The sequence below is a fragment of the Anabrus simplex genome, chromosome 1 (assembly GCF_040414725.1).
Source record: "Anabrus simplex isolate iqAnaSimp1 chromosome 1, ASM4041472v1, whole genome shotgun sequence".
Taxonomy (NCBI): domain Eukaryota; kingdom Metazoa; phylum Arthropoda; class Insecta; order Orthoptera; family Tettigoniidae; genus Anabrus; species Anabrus simplex.
This window is the reverse complement of record NC_090265.1, coordinates 250,732,806-250,757,143: the sequence shown is the minus strand read 5'-3', so window position 1 is coordinate 250,757,143 and position 24,338 is coordinate 250,732,806. Positions and strand designations below refer to the sequence as shown.

The following is a 24,338-nucleotide window of genomic DNA, read 5'->3' as shown; positions in this document are numbered from 1 at the left end:
TGGGGCCCTAATTTTATGCTCGTGATCATTTCTCGATAAGTACGAGGAAGGTTCCAACCTATTCGTAATATGATATAGATGTTGATTCCCATAGGGAATCAGAAATATTTGTTTCGAATGAGTAAATTTATAATACCAATAAAAATGGTCCGTTATTGGACATTATAAATTATAAATAATAAGTAAACATTATAAATAATGAGTTAACTGGAAAATTTATAATGTCCAATAACGGACCATTTTTATTGGTACTATTCGTAATACTATTCCAGGCAGCCCTTACCGTATAACTCTTATGAAGACCACACAGGCAAGCTCTAGTTCTTTTAGATTCAAGACTACCGGGCTAGTTGGTTGTGCGGTTAGAAGTGTGCAGCTGTGAGCTCACATCCGGGAGATAGTGTGTTCGGACCCCACTGTCAACAGCCCTGAAAATGGTTTTCCGTGGTTTCCCATTTTCACACCAGGCAAATGCTGGGGCTGTACCTTAAATAAGGCCATGCCCACTTCCTTCCCATTCCTAGGCCTTTCCTGTCCCATCATTGCCATAAGACCTATCTGTATCGGTGCAACATAAAGCAAATAGAAAAAAAATTCAAGACTTTCCCAATTGATGGTATATCTCCTATTCCCGGTTAAGAAACACATCACTTTTCTTTGAAGTTTTTCTAGGGAATTTATTAAACCTACCCTGTACGGATCCCAACAAGCTGATCCATATTCAAGAATCGGTCTTACCAAACATTTATAAGCTTTACATTTGGCACCAGAATTAGCTTTCTTGAGATTACGCATAATAAAATGTAACGATCTCCAGGATTTCTTAACTACATTTTCCACTTGCTCTGACCAGTTCAAGTCTTTTCTAATAATAACACCTAAGTGCTTACAACTATCAACTTCAACAACACTTTCCTCTCCAAGTTCGTAATCCCTCTTTCCTGTCATTTCTTTTTTCCTGAAACACAATTTCTTGCTTTTTCCGCTGTGGATTTTCATTCAATTTTCACGTGCCCATTTTTCAATTCTATCTAAATCCTGCTGAAGCAATAGTTCATCCTCCTCTGTCTTTACCTCCTGGTATATGATGCAATCATCAGCAAAGAGGCGCAATCAGCAAAGACTAGGAGGGATCATCTCAGATTTTATTGATCGGTTTTCTATAGCTTGTGTAGTTGTGAACTGTAGAAATATGCATGAAATATGGTAGATGAATGATGTCTGAAAAAAGAAAAGGAAAAATAGTATTGGATAATGCCCTTTCAAATGTGAATGTGAGTGAAAGGAATACTAGTTTTGAGACTTACTCCCTCGAGTCCTCGTGGGCTTGCTTCCTGCGGATCTTGTTGGTGGTGTACTGTGTGCTATCTCTCACTTGTGGCGAACTATTGCTTAGGGTCGAGGTAAGGGAGAGTAGAGGGGTTAAAGGAGAGGAGGGGTTGTGGTCTGGAGAGACCGAAGCATGTGCTTTCGGTGTTGATTGACAATTTCATCAGAATAAAAGTTTTTGATTAGGGGATTGATGGCATTATATAAAACTTTGTTTTCTCGGTTATTTTACTGATGTTCTGGTTGGGGTTTGTGTAATGGTCTAAGTGAACAAAACATTCTTCAGTGGTGTTGAGGAGGGTGCCTTTTGATATGTAGAATTTTCATGTCTTGATCGATGTTGGAAAAATTGTGTTTGTAATCGACCATATGCTTAGTATGTTGTGTGGGACGACAAACCAATAATTTTTCTATAGGGGCTCATGTCCGGAAGTACACGGCTTTGGGCACTGTGGGGAGTCCAATTTTTACAATGCTTTGGATATGGTGATGGGTGTGTATTCCACATTTTTTCAAAGAACCTTTACCAACCCAACAAGAGCAAACTCCACCAACCTTTGGTACCCTGGGGCGTTCAAACCATGTACATTTACGGCATGTTCCCCTCTTGAAAAGTGATCAGTTTGCCATTCTGTACAACATACTAAGTGTTGTCAGTGCTATCTGGAATCACTCTATATATTCAGTTAGTAAAGAATAAAATAATCACATCCAAATCTTAATTTCAGAAAATTAAATGAAATCACTACTCACTTCTCTGTGGAGATAATTGAGCTATTATTTATTTTCGGAATGGAGCACTGTGGTCCAATCCAGCCATCCAGACATTCACAGGAGTTGTTTGTTGAGCACCTCCCATTGGTACATCCTCCAGGGCACACAGGAACACACTTGTGGATACCGTACACATTCAGCTCAAAGCCCGGGGAACAGGTACAGATATTTGGGGCAGTACAGTTTCCATTAATACACCCATGCATACATATAGGCCTGCATGTACTAGGTTGTTGCACATCATTCTGATAGCCAAAATTACAAGAACATACATTTGGAGCACTGCATTTTCCATTAATACATGATTCTTTGCACACAGGTTCACACATATTGGGAATTATGTTGCTTTTGATATAACCTTTGTTACAAGAACACAAATTTGGAGCAGAACAGAAACCATTTATACACCCATGTGTGCAAGTTGGTATGCACTTGTTAGAGTTCTTGGTGTATTTTACATAACCAGTATGACAAGAACATACATTAGGACTAATACAGTCTGCATTTTTACAACCTTCTCTACAAAATGGCTCACACACATGTGAAGAAATTTTACTTTTTACGTAACCTGTTTCACAAGTGCACATGTCAGGTCCTGAACAGAAACCATTAAGACATTCAACTGAGCAGCTTGGAATACATTTGTTTACGTTCTTATGGTCCTTGATGAATCCAGGATGGCAGGTACAAGTATTATGAGCTGTACATTCTCCATTAACACATTGTTCAGAGCATATTGGAACACACTTATTGACATCTGTTGGATCCTTTTCATATCCGGAATGACATGTACATGTATTAGGAGCTGTGCAATCTCCATTAACACATTTTGAGCACATTGGTTGGCAAACAAACAAATTCTTTTCATCTTTCATGTAACCTTCATAGCAGGAACAAACTTCAGGAGCTGTACAGTTCCCATTCTTACATCCTTGTGAACAGGTTGGAAGACATACTGTTGAATTATGAGGCAGTTTAGTGTACCCTGCTTTACAAGTACATGTATTAGGAGCTGAACAGATTCCATTAAAGCAAGGGGTTGAACACAGTGGCTGACATACATTTGGGTTTCTTATATTCTTTACATAGCCAGTATGACATGTACATGTATTAGGGGATGTACATAACCCATTGATACAGCCTGAATTGCAGACAGGGATACATTTATTTGGGTCAGTCTTGTCCTTCTCATATCCTTCTTCACACTTACACTCATTTGGTGCAATACAGTTGCCATGTATACATCCCGGATTGCATGCAGGGATACAGTTGCTAGGATTTGTGGGGTCCTTTATAAATCCTGGATGACATGAACAAGTATCTGGGGCTGTACAGTTACCGTTGACACATGGACTCCTACAGACTGGTAAACACTTGTATGGAAGTCTGATTTCCTTCTTGTAACCTTCAAGACATGTACAAGTGTTTGGTGATGTACATATACTGTTTATACAGGGAACTGGACAAGATGGTTGACATTTGTATGCCATCTTCGGATCTGCTATATATCCTTCACGACATGCACATGTGTTTGGTGCAGTACAGTTGGAGTTGATGCACTCTGGTGAACATACAGGCACACAACGATGATTTAACTTGGGATCCCTCTTGTAACCAACCCAACAGGAACACTCATTTGGTGAAGAACAGTCTCCATTAATGCAGGAATTATTACAAACTGGAGTGCATTTGTTTGGGTTGCTGGGATCTTTGACATAACCTGACCAACAAGTACACTCATTAGGAGACATACAGTTCCCATTGACGCAGCCTCCATGACAACTCGGCGTACACACACTTGCACTCAGGCTATATTTTGTATAACCGGTATGGCAGGTACACACATCAGGAGATGTACAATCTGCATTAGTACATCCTCCTGCACAAATTGGTATGCATATGTGTGGAGAGGTTTTGTGCTTTGTATAACCTTTGTGGCATGAACATATATCAGGAGCTGTACAGTTACCATTCATACACCCTTTGGAGCAGGAAGGTTGGCATTTGTTAGGGGAACCCACTACTTTTGCATAACCAACATGACATGTACATTTTTCTGGTGAAATACAATCTCCATTAAGACAAGGTTTAGAGCAAGTTGGGTTGCATTTATATGCTTCTTTCTTGTCCTTAGTGTAACCCTTCAAACATGTACATGTGTTAGGTGCTGAGCAATTTCCATTGATGCATGCTGGTGAACAGGTTGGTTCACATTTGTGGCTGTCAGCTGCAAACTTAGAATAGCCAACATGACATGTACATGTGTTGGGTGCAGTGCAGTCTGCATTAACACATACTGGGGAACAAGATGGTACACACTTGTTTTTCAAACTAGTATCTTTCACAAATCCTAGATTGCATTCACATGTGTTTGGGGCAATGCAGTTACCATTTAAGCAGCCATCAGGGCAATGAGGGAGACACCTGTTCTTATTAATATGATCACCAACAAAGCCTATATTACATGTACAAACTCCTGGGGATGTACACTTCCCATTGAGACATCCTGCAGGGCAGTGTGGGATGCATTTGTGCTTGTTTCCTGAATCTTTAACAAATCCTTCATTACATGTACATTCATTGGGAGCTGAACACTTACTATTGATGCATCCTAAAGGACAAGAGGGATTACATTTGTTAGACATTTTTGCATCTTTTATAAATCCTGGATTGCATGTACACTTGTTAGGAGCTGTACATTGCCCATTAATGCAACCTAAAAGACAATGAGGTATACATTTGTTTGCTTGAACGGGATCCTTAACAAATCCTTTAATACATGTACAAGTGTTTGGAGCTGTACACTGGCTATTGATGCATCCTTCAGAGCAATGAGGATTACATTTGTTGCTGTTGCCAAGGTCCCGCACATAACCCGGGTTACATGTACATGTTTCTGGAGCTGTGCACCTACTGTTAATACAACTTCTTGAACAGAGCGAGTTACATTTATTTTTGTTCGTTGGATCTTTAGCAAATCCAAGACTGCATGTGCACACACCTGGTGCAGAACACTCTCCATTAATACAACCACTGGGGCAGTGTGGAATACAGTTCACTTTACTGCCCTCCTCCATGATGAAACCCTTATTGCATGTACAAGTGTCAGGAGCCGTACACACACCATTCAAACAGCCTGATGCACAAATTGGATTACACTTGTTTTTATGTGTTAGATCTTTTATGTAACCATCTTTGCAACTACACACTTCTGGTGCTGTACAATTCCCATTTATACAACGTGAAGAACATTTTGGTAAACACAGTCCTGAATTCCTTGGATCCTTGGTGTAACCTGCATGACAAACACATGAATTTGGACCAATGCATTTTCCATTTGTGCAGCCTTGTTTGCAATAGAAAACACAGGAACTTCCAACCTTGCGGAAGCCATCGTTACAAGTACAAGTGTTCGGAGCAGTGCATTTCCCATTAACACAGCCACCAGGGCATTGTGGAATGCATCTGTTACCATGTTCCTTTGTGTATCCCTTACTGCATGTGCAGACGTTCGGTGCCGTGCAATTCCCTCCATAACACCCTCGAGGACAATCAGGAACACACACACTGGACACATTTTTGTAGCCACTACAGCATTTGACAATGTTACGGAATTCCAGTGCAGTCTGAAAATAACATATTACACCATCAGTTACTCTAAATTAATATAAGTACTGTATATCGTCTCTCGACCGGTAAAAGGTTGTATTCCACAAAGCTCTTCCTATCAATTATTCTCCTTAAGACTGGTCACGCCTCCCAGCCACGTATGGATATGCTGTCCATCAGAACAAATTTTGTTGTGTTCATTTCCCTATGCCGATGTGTAAAGGAAAATGAACCTTACAGTACCGTACTGTAGGAATGTACGTTTGCATTACAAGATATTAGAATCATTCCGTATTGACGGTTTTCACTTTACAATGGCGAAAAATGAAAGTATCCTCCTATTCAATACATCATATATTCCGTCATTAGACGGAGTAAACAAGTTCAGACATGTTTCGGCTCGTTTGAGCCATCTTCAGTGAAAAAATTAGGGGGGTTGGAATAATTATTTACATAATATGAGTTGAAAAAATGCTAAAAAACATAATGAAAGCGCAAATGAAAAAACAAACAAAAGAGAGCCTAGACGGAAACAAAATAGTATAAATATACAATATTTACATCAATATGCAGAGCAAAACAACTTATTGCGACAAAATTCAGTGAAACAGGTGTTAATTTGAAATAATAATTGATACTAAAAACTGCGTTAACCTAAGAAACAAGGGAATGAGAAAACAAATGATGCAGATGGAAATGAATAATAGTAGCATATGGTGGGGTTGTGGACCTCATAGTTTACAAATTATTAGTTTATAAACGACAAAACAGTTTGAAATCGCTGTCAAAATCCTAGTGGAAACCCATCACATCAAAATGGTCAGGAGGAGAGCGGGAGCAAACATTTTGAGAGAAACCAAGCCTGAATTAACCTGCAGGCGAAAAGCCTGTGATAAGGAGAAAAAACACCTTAAATTTAAGGCTTCAGAAATAGCAGCATTCTTAATATCTTCTCAATCTAGCGGTCCCTTTCTTCATTATTGTTTCATAATGTTGGCTGGTGTTTTGCCTTATCATAGAGGGGTCGGAAGGGCCGCATATAAAAATATGAGAAGCTGTGTTAGGTAGAAGACAGATGCATAGTAAATTGTAGTAATCTAGTGGAAACCGTCAATGAAGTTCTAATCTGTAATGGAAAAATTGAGGTTGTATGAGAAACATGGGTTGATAAGTAAAAAGTGTGGAATGGTTGTGAAGAAAGCTTAAACTTACGGTGTGCAGTAGGTGGTTGTCCTCTCTAGTGGCCTGGCTTTCTCAAAGTAACGGTCTCGTTCGCGTGATCGAGTCTATTGTTGGTTCGGCTGTGTCTGCTAGGATGGAAGGAGCGGAGGGGGAAGGGGAGGTACAGGGCTGGTTTGAGGAAGGGAGGGGTGTTGAGTTGGAGAGATGGAGGTGGGTTTGTTTGGCAAATATAAAGAATGAATGTTTCAAGAGGATGTTAGTTTACTCGCTGACTTCTAAAGCTCGAATGGTGTGGCCTTCTTAAAGTGACGGTCTCGGTCGCGTGATCGAGTCTATTGTTGGTTGGCTGTGTTTGTTAGGTTGGAAGGAGCGGAGGGGGAAGGGAGGTGCAGGGCTGGTTTGAGGGAGGGAGGGGATGTTGAGTTGGAGAGATGGAGGTGGGTTTGTTTGGCAAATATAAGGAATGAATGTTTCAAGAGGATGTTAGTTTACTCGCTGACTTCTAAAACTCGAATGGTGTGGCCTTCTTAAAGTGACGGTCTCGGTCGCGTGATCGAGTCTATTGTTGGTTGGCTGTGTTTGCTAGGTTGGAAGGAGCGGAGGGGGAGGGGTGGTGTGAGGAGGGGGGAGGGGGAGTGGTGGTTAGTCGGGGAGATGGAGGTGGGGTTTGTTTGTGTTATGGAAATTCTGACAAATGTATGGAATGAATGTTTCAAGTAGAATGTTCTTTTTCTCGCTGACTTCATTTAAATTGTGAGTGGGGTTCATAAACTGATCTAAATCGATGTGGATGCTCTCGAGAATGTTGAGCAAGGTGCCTTTTTGCTCATAATGCAGGATCTTCAGGTCTTTGTCTATTGAAGTGTATTCGTGGCTGGATGTTTTATGGTGTTCGCTCATAGCTGAAAAACGATTATATTTGAGAGCGTTGCGATGTTCGGCGTATCTTATGACAAAATTGCGGCCTGTTTGACCTATGTAGCTGGAATTACAGGATTGGCACTTTAATTTGTAAACTCCGGAGTTCAAATATTTGTTGTTGATGTTGCTATTGTTATTGTTGACAGTGTGTGGATTGAAAATGAGTTTGGAGTTGGTGTGGGAGGTTCTGTAAGTTATTTTGATGCTGTGTTTCTTGAAAATATTAGAAATTTGGTAAATGCTACTATTATTGAAAGTGAATGTGGAAAATTTTTCTTTTGGAGCAGAATCTTTTACTAGGGTAGTCTTGGGTCTGCTTTTGTATCTATTGATGATTCTGCTGATGAAGGTTCTATTGTAACCATTGTGTTCTGCAATGTTGTAGATGGTATTAATTTCTTTTTTGAAATTCTTGCGAGATAAAGGGATAGTTAATGCTCTGAGGACCATGCTATTGTAAGCTGCTTTTTTATGTATGTCTGGGTGCACAGAGGTCTGATGGATGGTATTGATGGTGTGGGTGGGTTTCCTGTATATATTGAAGGATAAAGTGTTGTTGCTGTTGCGCATAATGGTTAAGTCCAGGTAATTAAGGGCTTTATTGTTTTCTGACTCTATGGTGAATTTTATATGCGGGTCAATAGAGTTGAGAAATCCAAGTACTGTGTTGCTGTTGGTAACGTGGGAGTCTAAAATAACAAAGGTGTCATCTACAAAGCGTGTCCAGTGTTGAATGCCATTGATCTTGCCAATGATGTGAGAATGTTCTAAATGATCAATGTAGATGTCTGCAAGGATTCCTGAAGCTGGTGACCCCATGGGAAGACCTATCTGTTGGTAAATGACATTATTGAAAGTGAAGAAATTGTTGTTCAAAGTAAATTCCAGAATTCGAATAAATTCATCTATTTCGCCTATACTTAAATTGCTGAATTTGGAGAGATTGTTTTTGATCAATTGTACGGTGCTGTTAACGGGAACATTAGCGTACATGTTAGTAATATCAAAAGAATGAAGAGTGTGGTGTTTGGATAAATTAAAGTGTTTGATCTTATTGCAGAATTCTAAGGAGTTCTTTACTGATGTGTTGGCTTAAAAACGATAGTGTGACTTGAGGAATTTGTGAATGAAACGAGATACTTCATAGGTCGGACTGTTTCTGAAATTGATAATGGGTCTTATGGGGATGTCTGTTTTATGGATCTTGGGTAGCGCTTTGGCTGTGGGAAGTTTCGGATTCATGATAATCATTTTGGATTTTTCAAGGTCATTAAACAGAAATGAAATGTTCTTGATGATGGTTTTTAGGTCTCTTTGTATTTTATTAGTTGGATCTTTTTTAGAGGTTATGAAGTTGTTGTCTGTAAAAAACGTGTGTGCTTTATTAACATAGTCACTTTTGTCCATGATTACGGTAGCATTTCCTTTGTCGGCTTTTGTTATAATTAAGTCGTTTTGTTTCACTTTTTTCTTAAGTTTGTTTACTTTAGCTACGTGCACTGTGTTGGGTTTAATGGTTTGTTGTTGATTGAGGATGGAAGATAGCTTGTGTTTGACTTCATATCGGACCTCTTCTTGTATATTAATTGGTAATTTATTAATGGCCAATTCAGATTCAGCTATGGTGGAAATTAAATTATCACGGTTAGAAGGATTACCCCAATTATGTTTAGGTCCCTTGCTCAGCACATCAAGATCATCGGCATCAAGAATGATTTTACTTAAGTTTACTACAGGTTGGTGAAAATCATTAGACCTTGTGTTATTTGAGTTGTTATGTTTGCTAAGTATTGTTTTTGTTTTTGAAAGAGCATTCCATTTCTTGTCAAGTGTGTTTTGTTTCTTTAACAAAGTGAGGTTAAGTTTGTTGGAGACGTGGAATTGAAAGGACGTCCATTCGAGGGGGCAAAGGAGAGTGGAAACTTCTAAATGAGTTTCATATAGTTTGTGGTTCAGGAGAGATTTCTTTTTATGGAGAAATTTGATTTCCTCTTTAATCCAGATTTTATCGGTTTTAAGTTGAGTCGCGCGAGTTTTTGCTGTATTTCTGTGAGTTTACTTGGTAAACTTTAGAAAATTGGGGGTTATGTCATTAATCAAGCATTTTTTCAAAAAACGTAAGTCTTGCCCTAATTTGGCGACCTTTATTTTGAGATTGCAATAAAGGTTGGCTTTCTTCTTTGCCTGGATGGCATTTCCATTACAAGATATTAGAATCATTCCGTATTGACGGTTTTCACTTTACAATGGCGAAAAATGAAAGTATCCTCCTATTCAATACATCATATATTCCGTCATTAGACGGAGTAAACAAGTTCAGACATGTTTCGGCTCGTTTGAGCCATCTTCAGTGAAAAAATTAGGGGAGTTGGAATAATTATTTACATAATATGAGTTGAAAAAATGCTAAAAAACATAATGAAAGCGCAAATGAAAAAACAAACAAAAGAGAGCCTAGACGGAAACAAAATAGTACAAATATACAATATTTACATCAATATGCAGAGCAAAACAACTTATTGCGACAAAATTCATTGAAACAGGTGTTAATTTGAAATAATAATTGATACTAAAAACTGCGTTAACCTAAGAAACAAGGGAATGAGAAAACAAATGATGCAGATGGAAATGAATAATAGTAGCACTTATCAACCCATGTTTCTCATACAACCTCATTTTTTCCATTACAGATTAGAACTTCATTGACGGTTTCCACTAGATTACTACAATTTACTATGCATCTGTCTTCTACCTAACACAGCTTCTCATATTTTTATATGCGGCCCTTCCGACCCCTCTATGATAAGGCAAAACACCAGCCAACATTATGAAACAATAATGAAGAAAGGGACCGCTAGATTGAGAAGATATTAAGAATGCTGCTATTTCTGAAGCCTTAAATTTAAGGTTTTTTCTCCTTATCACAGGCTTTTCGCCTGCAGGTTAATTCAGGCTTGGTTTCTCTCAAAATGTTTGCTCCCGCTCTCCTCCTGACCGTTTTGATGTGATGGGTTTCCACTAGGATTTTGACAGCGATTTCAAACTGTTTTGTCGTTTATAAACTAATAATTTGTAAACTATGAGGTCCACAACCCCACCATGTGCTACTATTATTCATTTCCATCTGCATCATTTGTTTTCTCATTCCCTTGTTTCTTAGGTTAACGCAGTTTTTAGTATCAATTATTATTTCAAATTAACACCTGTTTCACTGAATTTTGTCGCAATAAGTTGTTTTGCTCTGCATATTGATGTAAATATTGTATATTTGTACTATTTTGTTTCCGTCTAGGCTCTCTTTTGTTTGTTTTTTCATTTGCGCTTTCATTATGTTTTTTAGCATTTTTTCAACTCATATTATATAAATAATTATTCCAACCCCCCTAATTTTTTCACTGAAGATGGCTCAAACGAGCCGAAACATGTCTGAACTTGTTTACTCCATCTAATGACGGAATATATGATGTATTGAATAGGAGGATACTTTCATTTTTCGCCATTGTAAAGTACGTTTGCATTACGTATACACGTACTCCTAGTGTACAATGCACGTAAGGTTCATTTTCCTTTAATCGTCGACATAGGAAAACGAACACAACGGACATTGTTCTGATGGACTACGTATCCATATGTGGCTGGGAGGCGTGACCAGTCTTAAGGAGAATAATCGATAGGAAGAGTATTGTGAGATACAACGTTTTACCGGTGAAGCGACGATATGACAGAAAGGAAATTAAGTATCATATACAATAGTCAACAGTGACAGAAAGCTGGAAGGATGGTTAGGAATATATAGAAAGGACAGGCTTATATGGGTAGATGGTGGTAGTGATTGTTGTTTTTATAAGGGCAAAGGCTATGGAATTATTTACCCCAGCAGAGAATACACTATAGATATAGTATATGAAGGAAAAACTCCAAATCTTCTCAGATTGCTATCTTTAAAAGTGAGTTCTCTGTTCAATCAACAAATTATTAAACAAATTAATTTAAAACACCACTTAATCGATACTTTATTTCTTGTCTTTTGGCAGAATTGTAAAAACATTATAATATACAGGACATGTTTCGACCAATTAGTAGTCATCTTCAGCTGTCTTTAAATAGTTTAGATGAAACAATTTGATTAGTAAGTACATTAAAATCTTAAATTACTTTCCCATGGGAACTTATAACTATTGCTTAAAGTGCTTGAAATGGGGGGCAGGGGGGATAAAGGGGGGGGGAAGGAGATTTTAATGATGTGGTGTGTAAAAAGGTACTTAAAGGTACAGTAACCAAGCAAGAAATAGTGCAAACATCTATCCAAAACTAAAGGTGAAACTTGCAAAAGTAAGTAAAGATATAACATTTCTTAAAGAATGTCTTAAAAACAACCTGATACCAAAATTTTTAAAACAGAAGTGGACAGCTTACAATTCACTGTCAAGGCAAAGAAAAGCAAAGCAAACACATTTCCGTAAATTTCATTGGACGAGTTTCATAAAATTGGCACTAAGTGGGATAGAGCATCAACCGACTGACCGACCGACCGACCGATCGATCGATCGATCGATCGATCGATCGATCAATCAATCAATCAATCAATCAATCAATCAATCAGGGCAGCTGCCCAGGTGGCATATTCCTTATCTGTTGTTTTCCTAGCCTTTTCTTAAATGATTGCAAAGAAAATGGAAATTTATTGAATATCTTCCTTGGTAAGTTATTCCAATCCCTAACTCCCCTTCCTATAAACAAATATTTACCCCAATTTGTCCTCTTGAATTCAAACTTTATCTTCATCACTTTATCTTTCCTACTTTTTAAGACACCACCCAAAGTTATTCGTCTACTGATGTCATTACATAATATCTCTCCACTGATAGCTCGGGACATACCACTTAGTAATACCAATATAGCTGGTCCATTATTGGATATTATAAATTTTTCAGTTAACTCATTCCTGGTTACTAGCGTTTTGCCCCAGAACACTGGGAATGTGGACCAACTATACTGGTATTATAAATTTACTCATTTGGGACAAATATTTCAGGTTCCCAATGGGAATCAACATCTGTAGCATCTGATGGCCAGGCAGGCATCAATTTTTGAAAATGAGACAAAGTCTCTCATAGTGCATTGGCACTGCTGATGGCTCCAAGTAGCCTACACAGTGGCCTCCACATTGCACACTATAGTTCTGTAACATGGTGTTAATTATTTTGCTAGCTGCTTTACGTCGCACCGACACAGATAAGTCTTATGGCGACGATGGGATAGGAAAGGCCTAGGAATGGGAAGGAAGTGGCTGTGTTCTTAATCAAGGTACAGCCCCAGCATTTGCCTGGTTGTGGAAATGAGAAACCACGGAAAACCGTCTGCAGGGCTGCCGACAGTGGGGTTCGAACCCACTATCTCCCGGATGTCAGATCAGAGCTGGGCGCTTCTAACCGCACGGCCAACTCGGCCAGTGTGGCAATTATTGAGGCAAGCAGTGTCTACTTACACCCAGTTCACTACGTTTTTGAAGCTAACTTCAATCTCCAGGCATTTGCGGTGACCATCTACCACCCCTGCTATCTGGTGACAGTTCCTTCGAGCTTTCTACTCATCGAGGCGACTCTTCACTATCAGAGCCATCTCCCGACATTTCTGGAAACTTTGCCCGGTGCCATGTCGGAGCTCCAGGAGACGGATAGCAAACCTTCCAGAACACAATCCATGGAGGATGAGTCAGCTAAGCTAGCCAGACCATTGGATAACAACGAAGAAAATAAATCCAGCCCTGAGCGGGAATTTAATGGGAACAAAATAATACAACACAATGTTGTAAGATAAATTATAACATTTTATTAAAAATACCTAATAATTATCTAATATTTTAATAATTTATCTTATGACATTGTGTTGTATTGAATACGTGGACCCCACTATTTTGTTTCCATTAAATTCTCGGTTCAATATGGATTTAATATGTTCTTAAATTTGCCTGAATGAGAAGTCAAGAAATGCTGAGATGAGGCCAGTCTAGCTTCTAAATCTACTGGATCAACATATACTCCTGTCAGTTACCTGGACGAGCGAGCGAGCAGGTGCACCATCCTCGTTCTAGGGTATACAACAATTACCACCTTCACTACCTCAGCATCACGCTCCCAGTGATCTCTCTCTTCCACCTTTTCCTTATATGCCCACTAATATTCGCAGCTATGCTATGGTTCCAAAAATTCCGGCTCTTCCTTTCAGTATTCGGCAATGCAGCCTTATTGCTTCCACACCACAGCTTCAACCATCCTTCTATGTCATCAAATTGGTTGATATTGAACCACATATGGCTAATAACTGCTACCTATACCAACTGATATCCAGGTTCACTCCTACCCTCTCCCAATATGATCTGGTGATACAACGTACATGAGAAGGCTTCAACCTGAAAACGTCCAAGCCCTTCTATTCCCACTTCACTTTGCTGATTGGAGCCTACCAACTGGGAAAGCATGTCCAGGCAAGTAATCTTACTCAACAGCAACCAGCACGACGACCTGAACTCCCTCTTGACCCACCCCCATCTTATCCATGGTCGCCTACAGGGTTGAATGTGACTATACGGAGGACGAAGTGGCGGCCCAGCTACAACAAAATGGCCACCAAATATACCATGTTCTCCGCATCTGGAACGCCGAGGGACCGACTACTCTGGTACGCATTCTCTCCTGGAATGTTAACACCCTCAATGGCCTGCTCCGCGACGGCGCCGTGATCTACGGCCACCGTCATCACGTTGATCCATTGCGGTCATCACCACCCAGGAGGATCTGCTGCGATCGATGCCAGCAGTATGACCACCTGCTGAGTGAACCCTGCAAGCAAGAACAGGTATGTGCCATATGTGCACAGTACCATCCAACTTTTTCTTGCCCTAATCGTCAGAATCCAAAGTGCATTAATTGTAAAGAACCTCACCCTGAACCTTCCCATCTAGAGTCTGTTGTACCTGTCATTTCCCAGGATCTCCCAACCCTGCCTCTTCCTCTTCCCTTCCCTCCCCTAGTGTGGAGAACATCGTCAGATTCATGACGATGGTCCTCCAAAACACTCTTCCCTCCCTGCGTCCCACATCCTTACCCAGATACAATTAGCGGCACAGTTAGTTCTGAATACACATGTCGATGTTGGTTATACAGGGAATAAGATGCATTTTGCATTTTTGCCCTAAATACAATCCCCATCTGATAGTTCTTTGAAGGTCTATTATGATAACATAAGATCACTTCAGTCTAACCATGCCCTTTTCACCACTTCCCTATCCATCTATACCTGGATATTTTTGTGTTTAATGAGACCTTCCTGACACAGTACCAACAACCTCACTTCTCTACTTATTATATGTATCGAGACGACAGGTCGAATAAGGCTCGTGGAGGCGTTGCTATTGGTGTCAGGCGGGATCTCATTACTAAGCGTCATTTATTTCCTCCCCCACTTACTCTACATGAATATCTGGTTATTGAAATTTTCTCCCCAACTTAAACTTTTACTGTTGCTACTACTTATTTAACTGTTGGTAACGCACCCCTTCTGACTTTATTCGATATATTGATAATCATTTTCACGATTATATTATAGACTGTGATATTAATATAACCTCATATACCCTTACTGCACTTAACACTTTTAATACTCTCTGCGCGAATATCCGGGGTAACCAGATTCCTTTCCCCTTCCCCACCCTACCACGATCCAACACCACACCTGACGTTCTCAGTCTATCACCTTCTTTTTCCCTATCTCTGATTATTGACAAATGTTTAGAAATCAGTGGTGATCATACACGTGCCCTACTTACAATTCCTGGTGTCCTACCCCACCCTCATTTCCCCCCACCCTGCCCCCTCCTACTAGACTATACAATCAGACAAACTGGACAGCATACTGACAGACTATTACAGACTTGCTTCAGAACTCCCCCTCCCCTACCTCTTACCAGACCCTTCTCTCCTTAATAATGCTCATAGAACATGCATTAACTACAGCCAATAATTTGCACATTCCCCGTCAATCATATCATCCCAACAAACCTCCTATTCCTTGGAAAGGATTACAATTATTACACAGCACATGACCTGTATCATCAATATCTTCGAACCCGTGACCTTCCACCCGAACTCAACATCGCTGAACTTTACGGCATGCTCGTTCATACCAACAAAGCTATTAAGTGAAAACAATGGACTACAGCTTATACTGAACTAACTGACGAACAGAACTCTGAACGTTTTTGGCAATCATTCAAATGTTTGACACAGCATACAAAATCACACCCCACCTACCCCATTCATCATCTTCCGCATCCCCCTACTACAGCTAAGGAAAAGCTGATTTGTTTGCTGCTCATTTTGCTAAAGTCTTCTCTCCCTCCTTCTCCCCTGTACTATACCATCCTGACGAGCCCACAATTAATCATTAAGTCATCCAGATCGTCCTGAACTTCAACCCTCCTTTCATCACTATCCTAATATTGATTATACTCACCCACTAAATTCTCCTATTTTACTTCATGAAATCCGTACTTTTCTCAAATATCGGAATACTGCCCCTGGATCAGATTCCATAACCTACCGTCATATTCGTGAAGCTCCACCCATCCTCTTCGACCTCCTCAGTTCCGACTATACTACTATGCTCTACACTGGTATTTATCCCGCTCACTGGGGTAGAGGTAACATCCTTCTATTCCTTAAGCCTGGCAAACCTCCATCTGACATCTCTTCCTATACGCCTATTAGTCTTTTAACAGTATTAACTAAGATCTTTAAAGCTTTATTATTTCATCGTATATCCTGCTATCTCACTTCTCTTAACCTTCTCCCCATCTCCCAAGCCGGATTCCGACCTAATTTCTCAACCCAGGATCACTCATTTCATATTACGTCATCCCTCAATTCATACTTAAGCCCCTGGAAGACTGCTGCTCTTGTGTGTCTCGATGTTCATCGAGCATTTGATACAGTGTGGTACTCCGGTTTACTGTTTAAAATGAGACATTTTCCACTCCCTATTACTATTATCCATTTTATTTATAACTATCTTTGCTCCTGAACAGCTCGTATCTTAATTCACAGCACTTCCTCGTATATTTTCCCTATGACTTCCGGAGTTCAACAAGGTTCACCACTTTCACCCTTGTTGTATATCCTTTTTCACTCATGATACTCTACATCCTGATTCCCCCCTCCGTCTGTATCAATATGCTGATGATATTGCTATTCTTGCCCTTTCCACCACTACTAACACATTAACTAACAAACTCCAAGCCTATCTCACTACCCTTGAAACCTGGCTTCAATCCTGGCACTTATCTGTAAACCCAGTTAAAACCCAATTGATCGTTTTCCGTAAGAAATCCCGTTTATGCCATCCCCGTCATTGAGTCCTACTAACCATGTATAATACCCCTTTTACAGAGACTAATCTACGTACATATTTAGGCATTAAATTTCAAAATAACCTCCAATGGAAACATCGTCTTGATACAATCTATAAAAAAGCCTTCTCCCGCTTCTGAGCCCTCCGTACGCTCACTGGGCATATCTGGGGACTTAGCTGATGCCATTCTTAATGACCGTCACACACCCCAGACTTCTCATCTCTTTCCTCCCCCCATCACTTAGCTTCCCCTCCCCCTCTCGTCAGCACTGTCCTGTTACACGCTTCACACTGTAATTTAATTTCCAACTCTACGATGCTGCTGCGCACAGTGGTGCAGCCTATATTTCTACAGCATAACAAGTGTCCACCCTTTATTTTATTAATTTTCCTTATCATCTTCTTCTTCTGCTACTTCTACTTTTATTATCATTACAATCTTCCTCATGTTCATACTCTGACACGAGCAATGAACTTTCTGTCCCATACTAGTTATTTATATTCTGTTAATTATTCTTACATTATTTTCTATTTTGCCATTCTTATTCTTCCTTTCAGGTATTGAACTCTTATCTCCTTCATACGTTCCTTATGATTACGATACATTTTCGTCCTATTTCTTGTTATCTGATTTATATAATTATGTTTGTGTACTTTTGTTCTTTATTATTATTATTATTATTATTATTATTATTATTATTATTATTATTATTATTATTATTATTATTATTTATTTATTTATTTTTTCCATCCAAAGTGAGGACATTTTGTGTTCTGTGACAGTGTTTCCATTTCATTTTTCTGCAGTGCCACAAGGTAGTGGGCATAAGTGATACTGATTTACTGATTTCTGCTTGTTTTATCTGTGTAAATATTCATGCCGATTAACATTCTACCTGCAGCACATTATCTCATTTATGTTATATAGACTCACTTCTGGTAATAACTGGTGTTCATAAACGTTGTTCTACCAATTTTCACTCCATATTATCTCTATTTTGTGTTCGTTCTCTAAATATTTCTGTATTTTTGTATATCGTTTGTTGCAATTGTAAGTAAAAGTTATACCATTTCCTACTCGCCACATACTGTGAACTTGACTAGTGTAGTGCTCACGTCATCAGTGCATTGACCTCGCCCATACGGAGTGTACGAACTCTCGCTCAAAACACACAACGACGAAAACATGTTATTTTCTCTGTAAATTTACCCTTTGTCATTTTACTATGTAAATAACTGTATATATCTGTATCTTGACTTAAATTTCAATAAATGGGGTCTAGTGGGTGCTGACCCTCGGAGGGTGCGGTACGGGCTTGCTCTGGGGGCCCGTCTTGGGATCAGTGACCTCTGCGCCAGAACTCTCCCACACCTCCTCTATGTATGTCTATACATACCATTAAACACTTACATTTTCTCCCACACAACTACACTTCCCTACAGCCTAAGAGATACTTTGTATAGCTGATGGCCCACCTACCAATAGGGTAGGAATGAAATAACTTTCTTTTTGTTTCGTTTTGGCCTCCACGGTATGCACTAGCCATGAGTCTTGGTAGGTGTGTTATTTAGCACACTGGGGCGAATCACTGGCAACCAGGAATGAGTTAGCTGTATAATTTATAATGTCCAATAATGGACCAACTATATTGGTATTATAAATTTACTCAATCAGGACAAATATTTCAGGTTCCCTATGGGAATCAACATCTGTATCATATACCACTTTAGTCAAGCAGCTCATCTCCTTTCTTCCAAGTCTTCCCAGCAGCACATTATCTCATTTATGTTATATAGACTCACTTCTGGTAATAACTGGTGTTCATAAACGTTGTTCTACCAATTTTCACTCCATATTATCTCTATTTGGTGTTCGTTCTCTATATATTTCTGTATTTTTGTATATCGTTTGTTGCAATTGCTCTGGAGTGTACGAACTCTTGCTCAAAACACTCCAACGAGGAAAACATGTTCTTTTCTCTGTAAATTTACCCTTACCCTTATGTTATATCCCATCAAAGTTTACATGCAATGCATGTCAAACTGACTGGCTTGTAATTTTCAACTTTATATCTATCACCCTTTCCTTTATATACAGCGGCTACTATACCAGCAACTCTCCATTCATTTAGTATAGCTCCTTCATGCAAACAATAATCAAATAATTCCATTGTCTTTGCAACATTTTTGTAACACTAGAACAACAGAGGGAAGATGAGGGACAGGGAACTGTTGCTGAGATGCGTGGAAGTAGGAGGAAGGGAAAAGGTAGGAAAGGGAAATGTAGAGTAGAGGATAGGAAAAGACAGGTGGAACAGGGTCATGGGAAGGAGAAAAGGGAGGAGGAAGTAGCTTCTGCAGCTATCAGGAAAGATAGGGCTGACCAGGAGAGGAGGGGATCAAATGAGGTGGGTAGGGTTGAGGCTCTGGTCATGGGGGATTCCATCGTTAGACACGTGGGGAAAGTGTGTGGAGGAAAGGGAACCAGGGTAGAATGTTATCCAGGAATTAGGTTGAGGCAGATGTTGAGGAAAGTAGAAGAGAGGGAGGAGGGGAAGGAGAAAGTGGTAGTGTTTCACGTTGGTACCAACAACGTAAGGCAAGCTGATATAAGTACCAACATAGTTGGAGATGTGTGGGATCTGGTAAATGCAGCACGGGTGAAGTTTAAGAAAGCGGAGATTGTTATTAGTGGAATACTGTGTAGGAGGGATACTGACTGGAGGGTGATTGGGGATTTAAATGAGACTATGGAGTGGGTATGTGGGAAACTGGGAGTGAAATTTCTAGATCCTAATGGGTGGGTAGGAGAAAGGGATCTGCGCTCGGATGGCCTTCATTTAAACCGCAGTGGTACGTATAAGTTAGGAAATTTGTTTGGAAGGGTAATAGGGAGGTACATTCAGGGAAACGGGATGGCTTAGGGAGCGGTGATAAGGGAACAGGGAACTGGAAATCAAGTAGGGATGACATAAAATTGTTAGTGTTGAACTGTAGAAGTATTGTAAAGAAAGGAATAGAATTGAGTAATTTAATAGATATATATTTACCAGATATTGTAATAGGAGTTGAATCATGGCTGAGAAATGATATAATGGATGCAGAAATTTTCTCACGGCACTGGAGTGTGTATCGTAGAGATAGGATAGGAAAGGTGGGAGGGGGAGTTTTCATTCTGGTGAAAGAAGAATTTGTAAGCTACGAAAAAGTTAAAGATGAGACACATGAAATTCTAGGTGTACGGCTCATTTCTAAAGATAATAGGCAACTTGTATATTTGGAGTGTACAGATCGGGAAAGGGTAGCACTGACGCGGATTCGGAATTATTTGATAGGATAGTCAGCTATGTGGGAAACAACATGGAAAGAAATGTGAATGTAGCGGGAGATCTGAATTTGCCAGATGTCAATTGGGAAGGAAATGCGAACAACAGGAAGCATGACCAACAAATGGCAAATAAGTTAATATGGGAAGGACAGCTGATTCAGAAAGTGATGGAACCAACCAGAGGGAAAAATATTTTGGATGTGGTGCTGATAAAACCAGATGAGCTCTATAGGGAAACTGAAGTAATAGATGGTATTAGTGATCATGAAGCTGTTTTTGTGGTAGTTAAAAATAAATGTGATAGAAAGGAAGGTCTTAAAAGTAGGACTGTTAGGCAGTACCATATGGCTGATAAAGCGGGTATGAGGCAGTTTCTAAAAAGTAACTATGATCGGTGGAAAATGGTAAATAAAAATGTAAACAGACTCTGGGATGGGTTTAAAGAAATTGTTGAGGAATGCGAAAACAGGTTTGTACCTTTAAGGGTGGTAAGGAATGGTAAAGACCCACCTTATTATAATAGAGAAATAAAGAGACTAAGAAGGAGGTGCAGACTGGAAAGAAATAGAGTTAGAAATGGCTGTGGAAGTAAGGAGAAATTGAAGGAACTTACTAGAAAATTGAATCTAGCAAAGAAGGCAGCTAAGGATAACATGACGGCAAGCATAATTGGCAGTCATACAAATTTTAGTGAAAAATGGAAGGGTATGTATAGGTATTTTAAGGCAGAAACAGGTTCCAAGAAGGACATTCCAGGAATAATTAATGAACAAGGGGAGTGTGTATGTGAGGATCTTCAAAAGGCAGAAGTATTCAGTCAGCAGTATGTAAAGATTGTTGGTTACAAGGATAATGTCAAGATAGAGGAAGAGACTAAGGCCAAAGAAGTAATAAAATTTACGTATGATAACAATGACATTTACAATAAGATACAAAAGTTGAAAACTAGAAAAGCGGCTGGAATTGATCAGATTTCTGGGGATATACTAAAGACAATGGGTTGGGATATAGTACCATATCTGAAGTACTTATTTGATTATTGTTTGGCCGAAGGAGCTATACCAGATGAATGGAGAGTTGCTATAGTAGCCCCTGTGTATAAAGGAAAGGGTGATAGACATAAAGCTGAAAATTACAGGCCAGTAAGTTTGACATGCATTGTATGTAAGCTTTGGGAAGGCATTCTTTCTGATTATATTAGACATGTTTGTGAAATTAATAACTGGTTCGATAGAAGGCAATTCGGTTTTAGGAAAGGTTATTCCACTGAAGCTCAACTTGTAGGATTCCAGCAAGATATAGCAGATATCTTGGATTCTGGAGGTCAAATGGACTGTATCGCGATTGACATGTCTAAAGCATTTGATAGGGTGGATCATGGGAGACTACTGGCAAAAATGAGTGCAATTGGACTAGACAAAAGAGTGACTGAATGGGTTGCTATATTTCTAGAAAATAGATCTCAGAGATTTAGAGTAGGTGAAGCTTTATCTGACCCTGTAATAGTTGAGAGGGGAGTTCCTCAGGGCAGTGTTATCGGACCTTTACGTTTTCTTATATATATAAATGATATGAGTAAAGGAGTGGAATCGGAGGTAAGGCTTTTTGCGGATGATGTTATTCTCTATAGAGTGATAAATAAGTTACAAGATTGTGAGCAACTGCAACGTGACCTCGAAAATATTGTGAGATGGACAGCAGGCAATGGTATGTTGATAAACGGGGCTAAAAGTCAGGTTGTGAGTTTCACAAATAGGAAAAGTCCTTTCAGTTTTAATTACTGCTTTTCTTTGGATTTTTTCCAGTTCTTGAATCAGGTAATCCTGGTGAGGGTCCCATACACTGGAACCATACTCTAGTTGGGGTCTTACCAGAGACTTATATGCACTCTCCTTTACATCCTTACTACAACCCCTAAACACCCTCATAACCATGTGCAGAGATCAGTACACTTTATTTACAATCCCATTTATGTGATTACCCCAGTGAAGATCTTTCCTTATATTAACACCTAGATACTTACAATGATCCCCAAAAGGAACTTTCACCCCATCAACGCAGTAATTAAAACTGAGAGGATTTTTCCTATTTGTGAAACTCACAACCTGACTTTTAACCCTGTTTATCATCATACCATTGATTGCCTACTGTCCATCTCACAACATTATCGAGGTCATTTTGCAGTTGCTCACAATCTTGTAACTTATTTATTACTCTGTACAGAATAACATCATCTGCCAAAAGCCTTATCTCTGATTCCACTTCTTTACACATATCATTGAAATATTTAAGGAAACATAAAGGTCCAATAACACTGCCTTGAGGAATTCCCCTCCTAATTATTACTGGGACAGATAAAGCTTCGCCTACTCAAATTCTCTGAGTTCTATTTTCTAGAAACAGAGCCACCCATTCAGTCACTTTTTTGTCAAGTCCAATTGCACTCACTTTTGCCAGTAGTCTCCCTTGATCTATCCTATCAAATGCCTTAGATAGGTCAATCATGATACAGTCCATTTGACCTCCTAAATCCAGGATATCTGCTATATCTTGCCAGAATCCTACAAATTAAGCTTCAGTGGAATAACCTTTTCTAAACCTGAACTGCCGTCTATCAAACCAGTTATTAATTTTGCAAACATGTCTAATATAATCAGAAAGAATGCTTTCCCAAAGTTTACATGCAATGCATGTCAAACTGACTGGCTTGTAATTTTCAACTTTATGTCTATCACCCTTTCCTTTATACACAGCGGCTACTATAGCAACTCTCCATTCATTTAGTATAGCTCCTTCATGCAAACAATAATCAAATAATTCCATTGCCTTTGTCTCTGGAATTAATCTGGAACTCATTTTTGGTGTAGGCTGAGTGAACCTCAGGGACCATGTGCCTCTCATGAAGTTTAAATCCTGTTTCTAAATTTTTTAACTTCCTGGTGGGGAACCAAATGTACATCCTTCCAGGTGAACTTTATTGCTTCAGCTAAGCAGTGCTTTCTCTCTTCAATAGTCTCAATTATTCTATATCTACATCTTCTCAGCCACAAAGAGCTTGTTTCTCCTTCCATAACATTTTTGTAACAATAAAAATAATGTTATCTAACTGCAAAGAAAACATTAAATATTTTGACCATCTGCAGCTTGAAAATGAAACTACAGTAGTTATTTCATGAACATTTGAATGAAACTTAGTGTCCTTTCACTAAAGTATTCAATATTTACAAAAGTGAACATGAAATATGGAGTTATAATTCTTTGTTATTGTGCGCCACATCGCCACATTCTTTGATTGAGATGGCACTGAGTGGGAAATGTGGAGTGATATTTTACTTTATTTTTCAACAGCATATAAACTGCAGAGAAGTGTTGAAGTGATAAAAGCATAAAGAAATCAGTGCATATTGTTTAAATTACCTATATGTAGTTAGACATAAACAGTGTTCCATGGCTGATTCTTATGACTTTGCAATGTTAAAAATAGTACTTTTCCTTTCCTATTTTTATATTTTAATAAAAAGTAAAAAAAATAGTCTGTCAAGTGACCAGACTAATGAATGGTATAGCAAAAAGGGGTGGTAGCCTTTCAGAAGGTGGAGAATAGACTAAATGGGCTTGAAATGTTACCCAACATGGCTTAGCTATGTTGGTAGACACTGATGAATAGCGCTCGGATGTTTAAGACCTAAATATAGCCCAAATAAGCAAGCAAATATGACCTCAAAAGTGACGAAATATGACCTCAAAATTGACAAAATATGATGTAAAAATTGACAAAATATGACGT

At 39.1% G+C, this 24,338-nt stretch overlaps 1 protein-coding gene across 1 annotated transcript in view; it reads right to left on the bottom strand.

The window, feature by feature from the left end:
* The window catches only part of LOC136886431 (multiple epidermal growth factor-like domains protein 10), an 86,250-nt gene that overhangs the window by 23,974 nt on the left and 37,938 nt on the right, over positions 1 to 24,338 (bottom strand). The window contains exon 3 of the mRNA XM_067159209.2: positions 2,083 to 5,729. Coding sequence (XP_067015310.2) covers positions 2,083 to 5,729 — 3,647 coding nt within the window. The remainder of the gene's footprint in view (positions 1 to 2,082; positions 5,730 to 24,338) is intronic.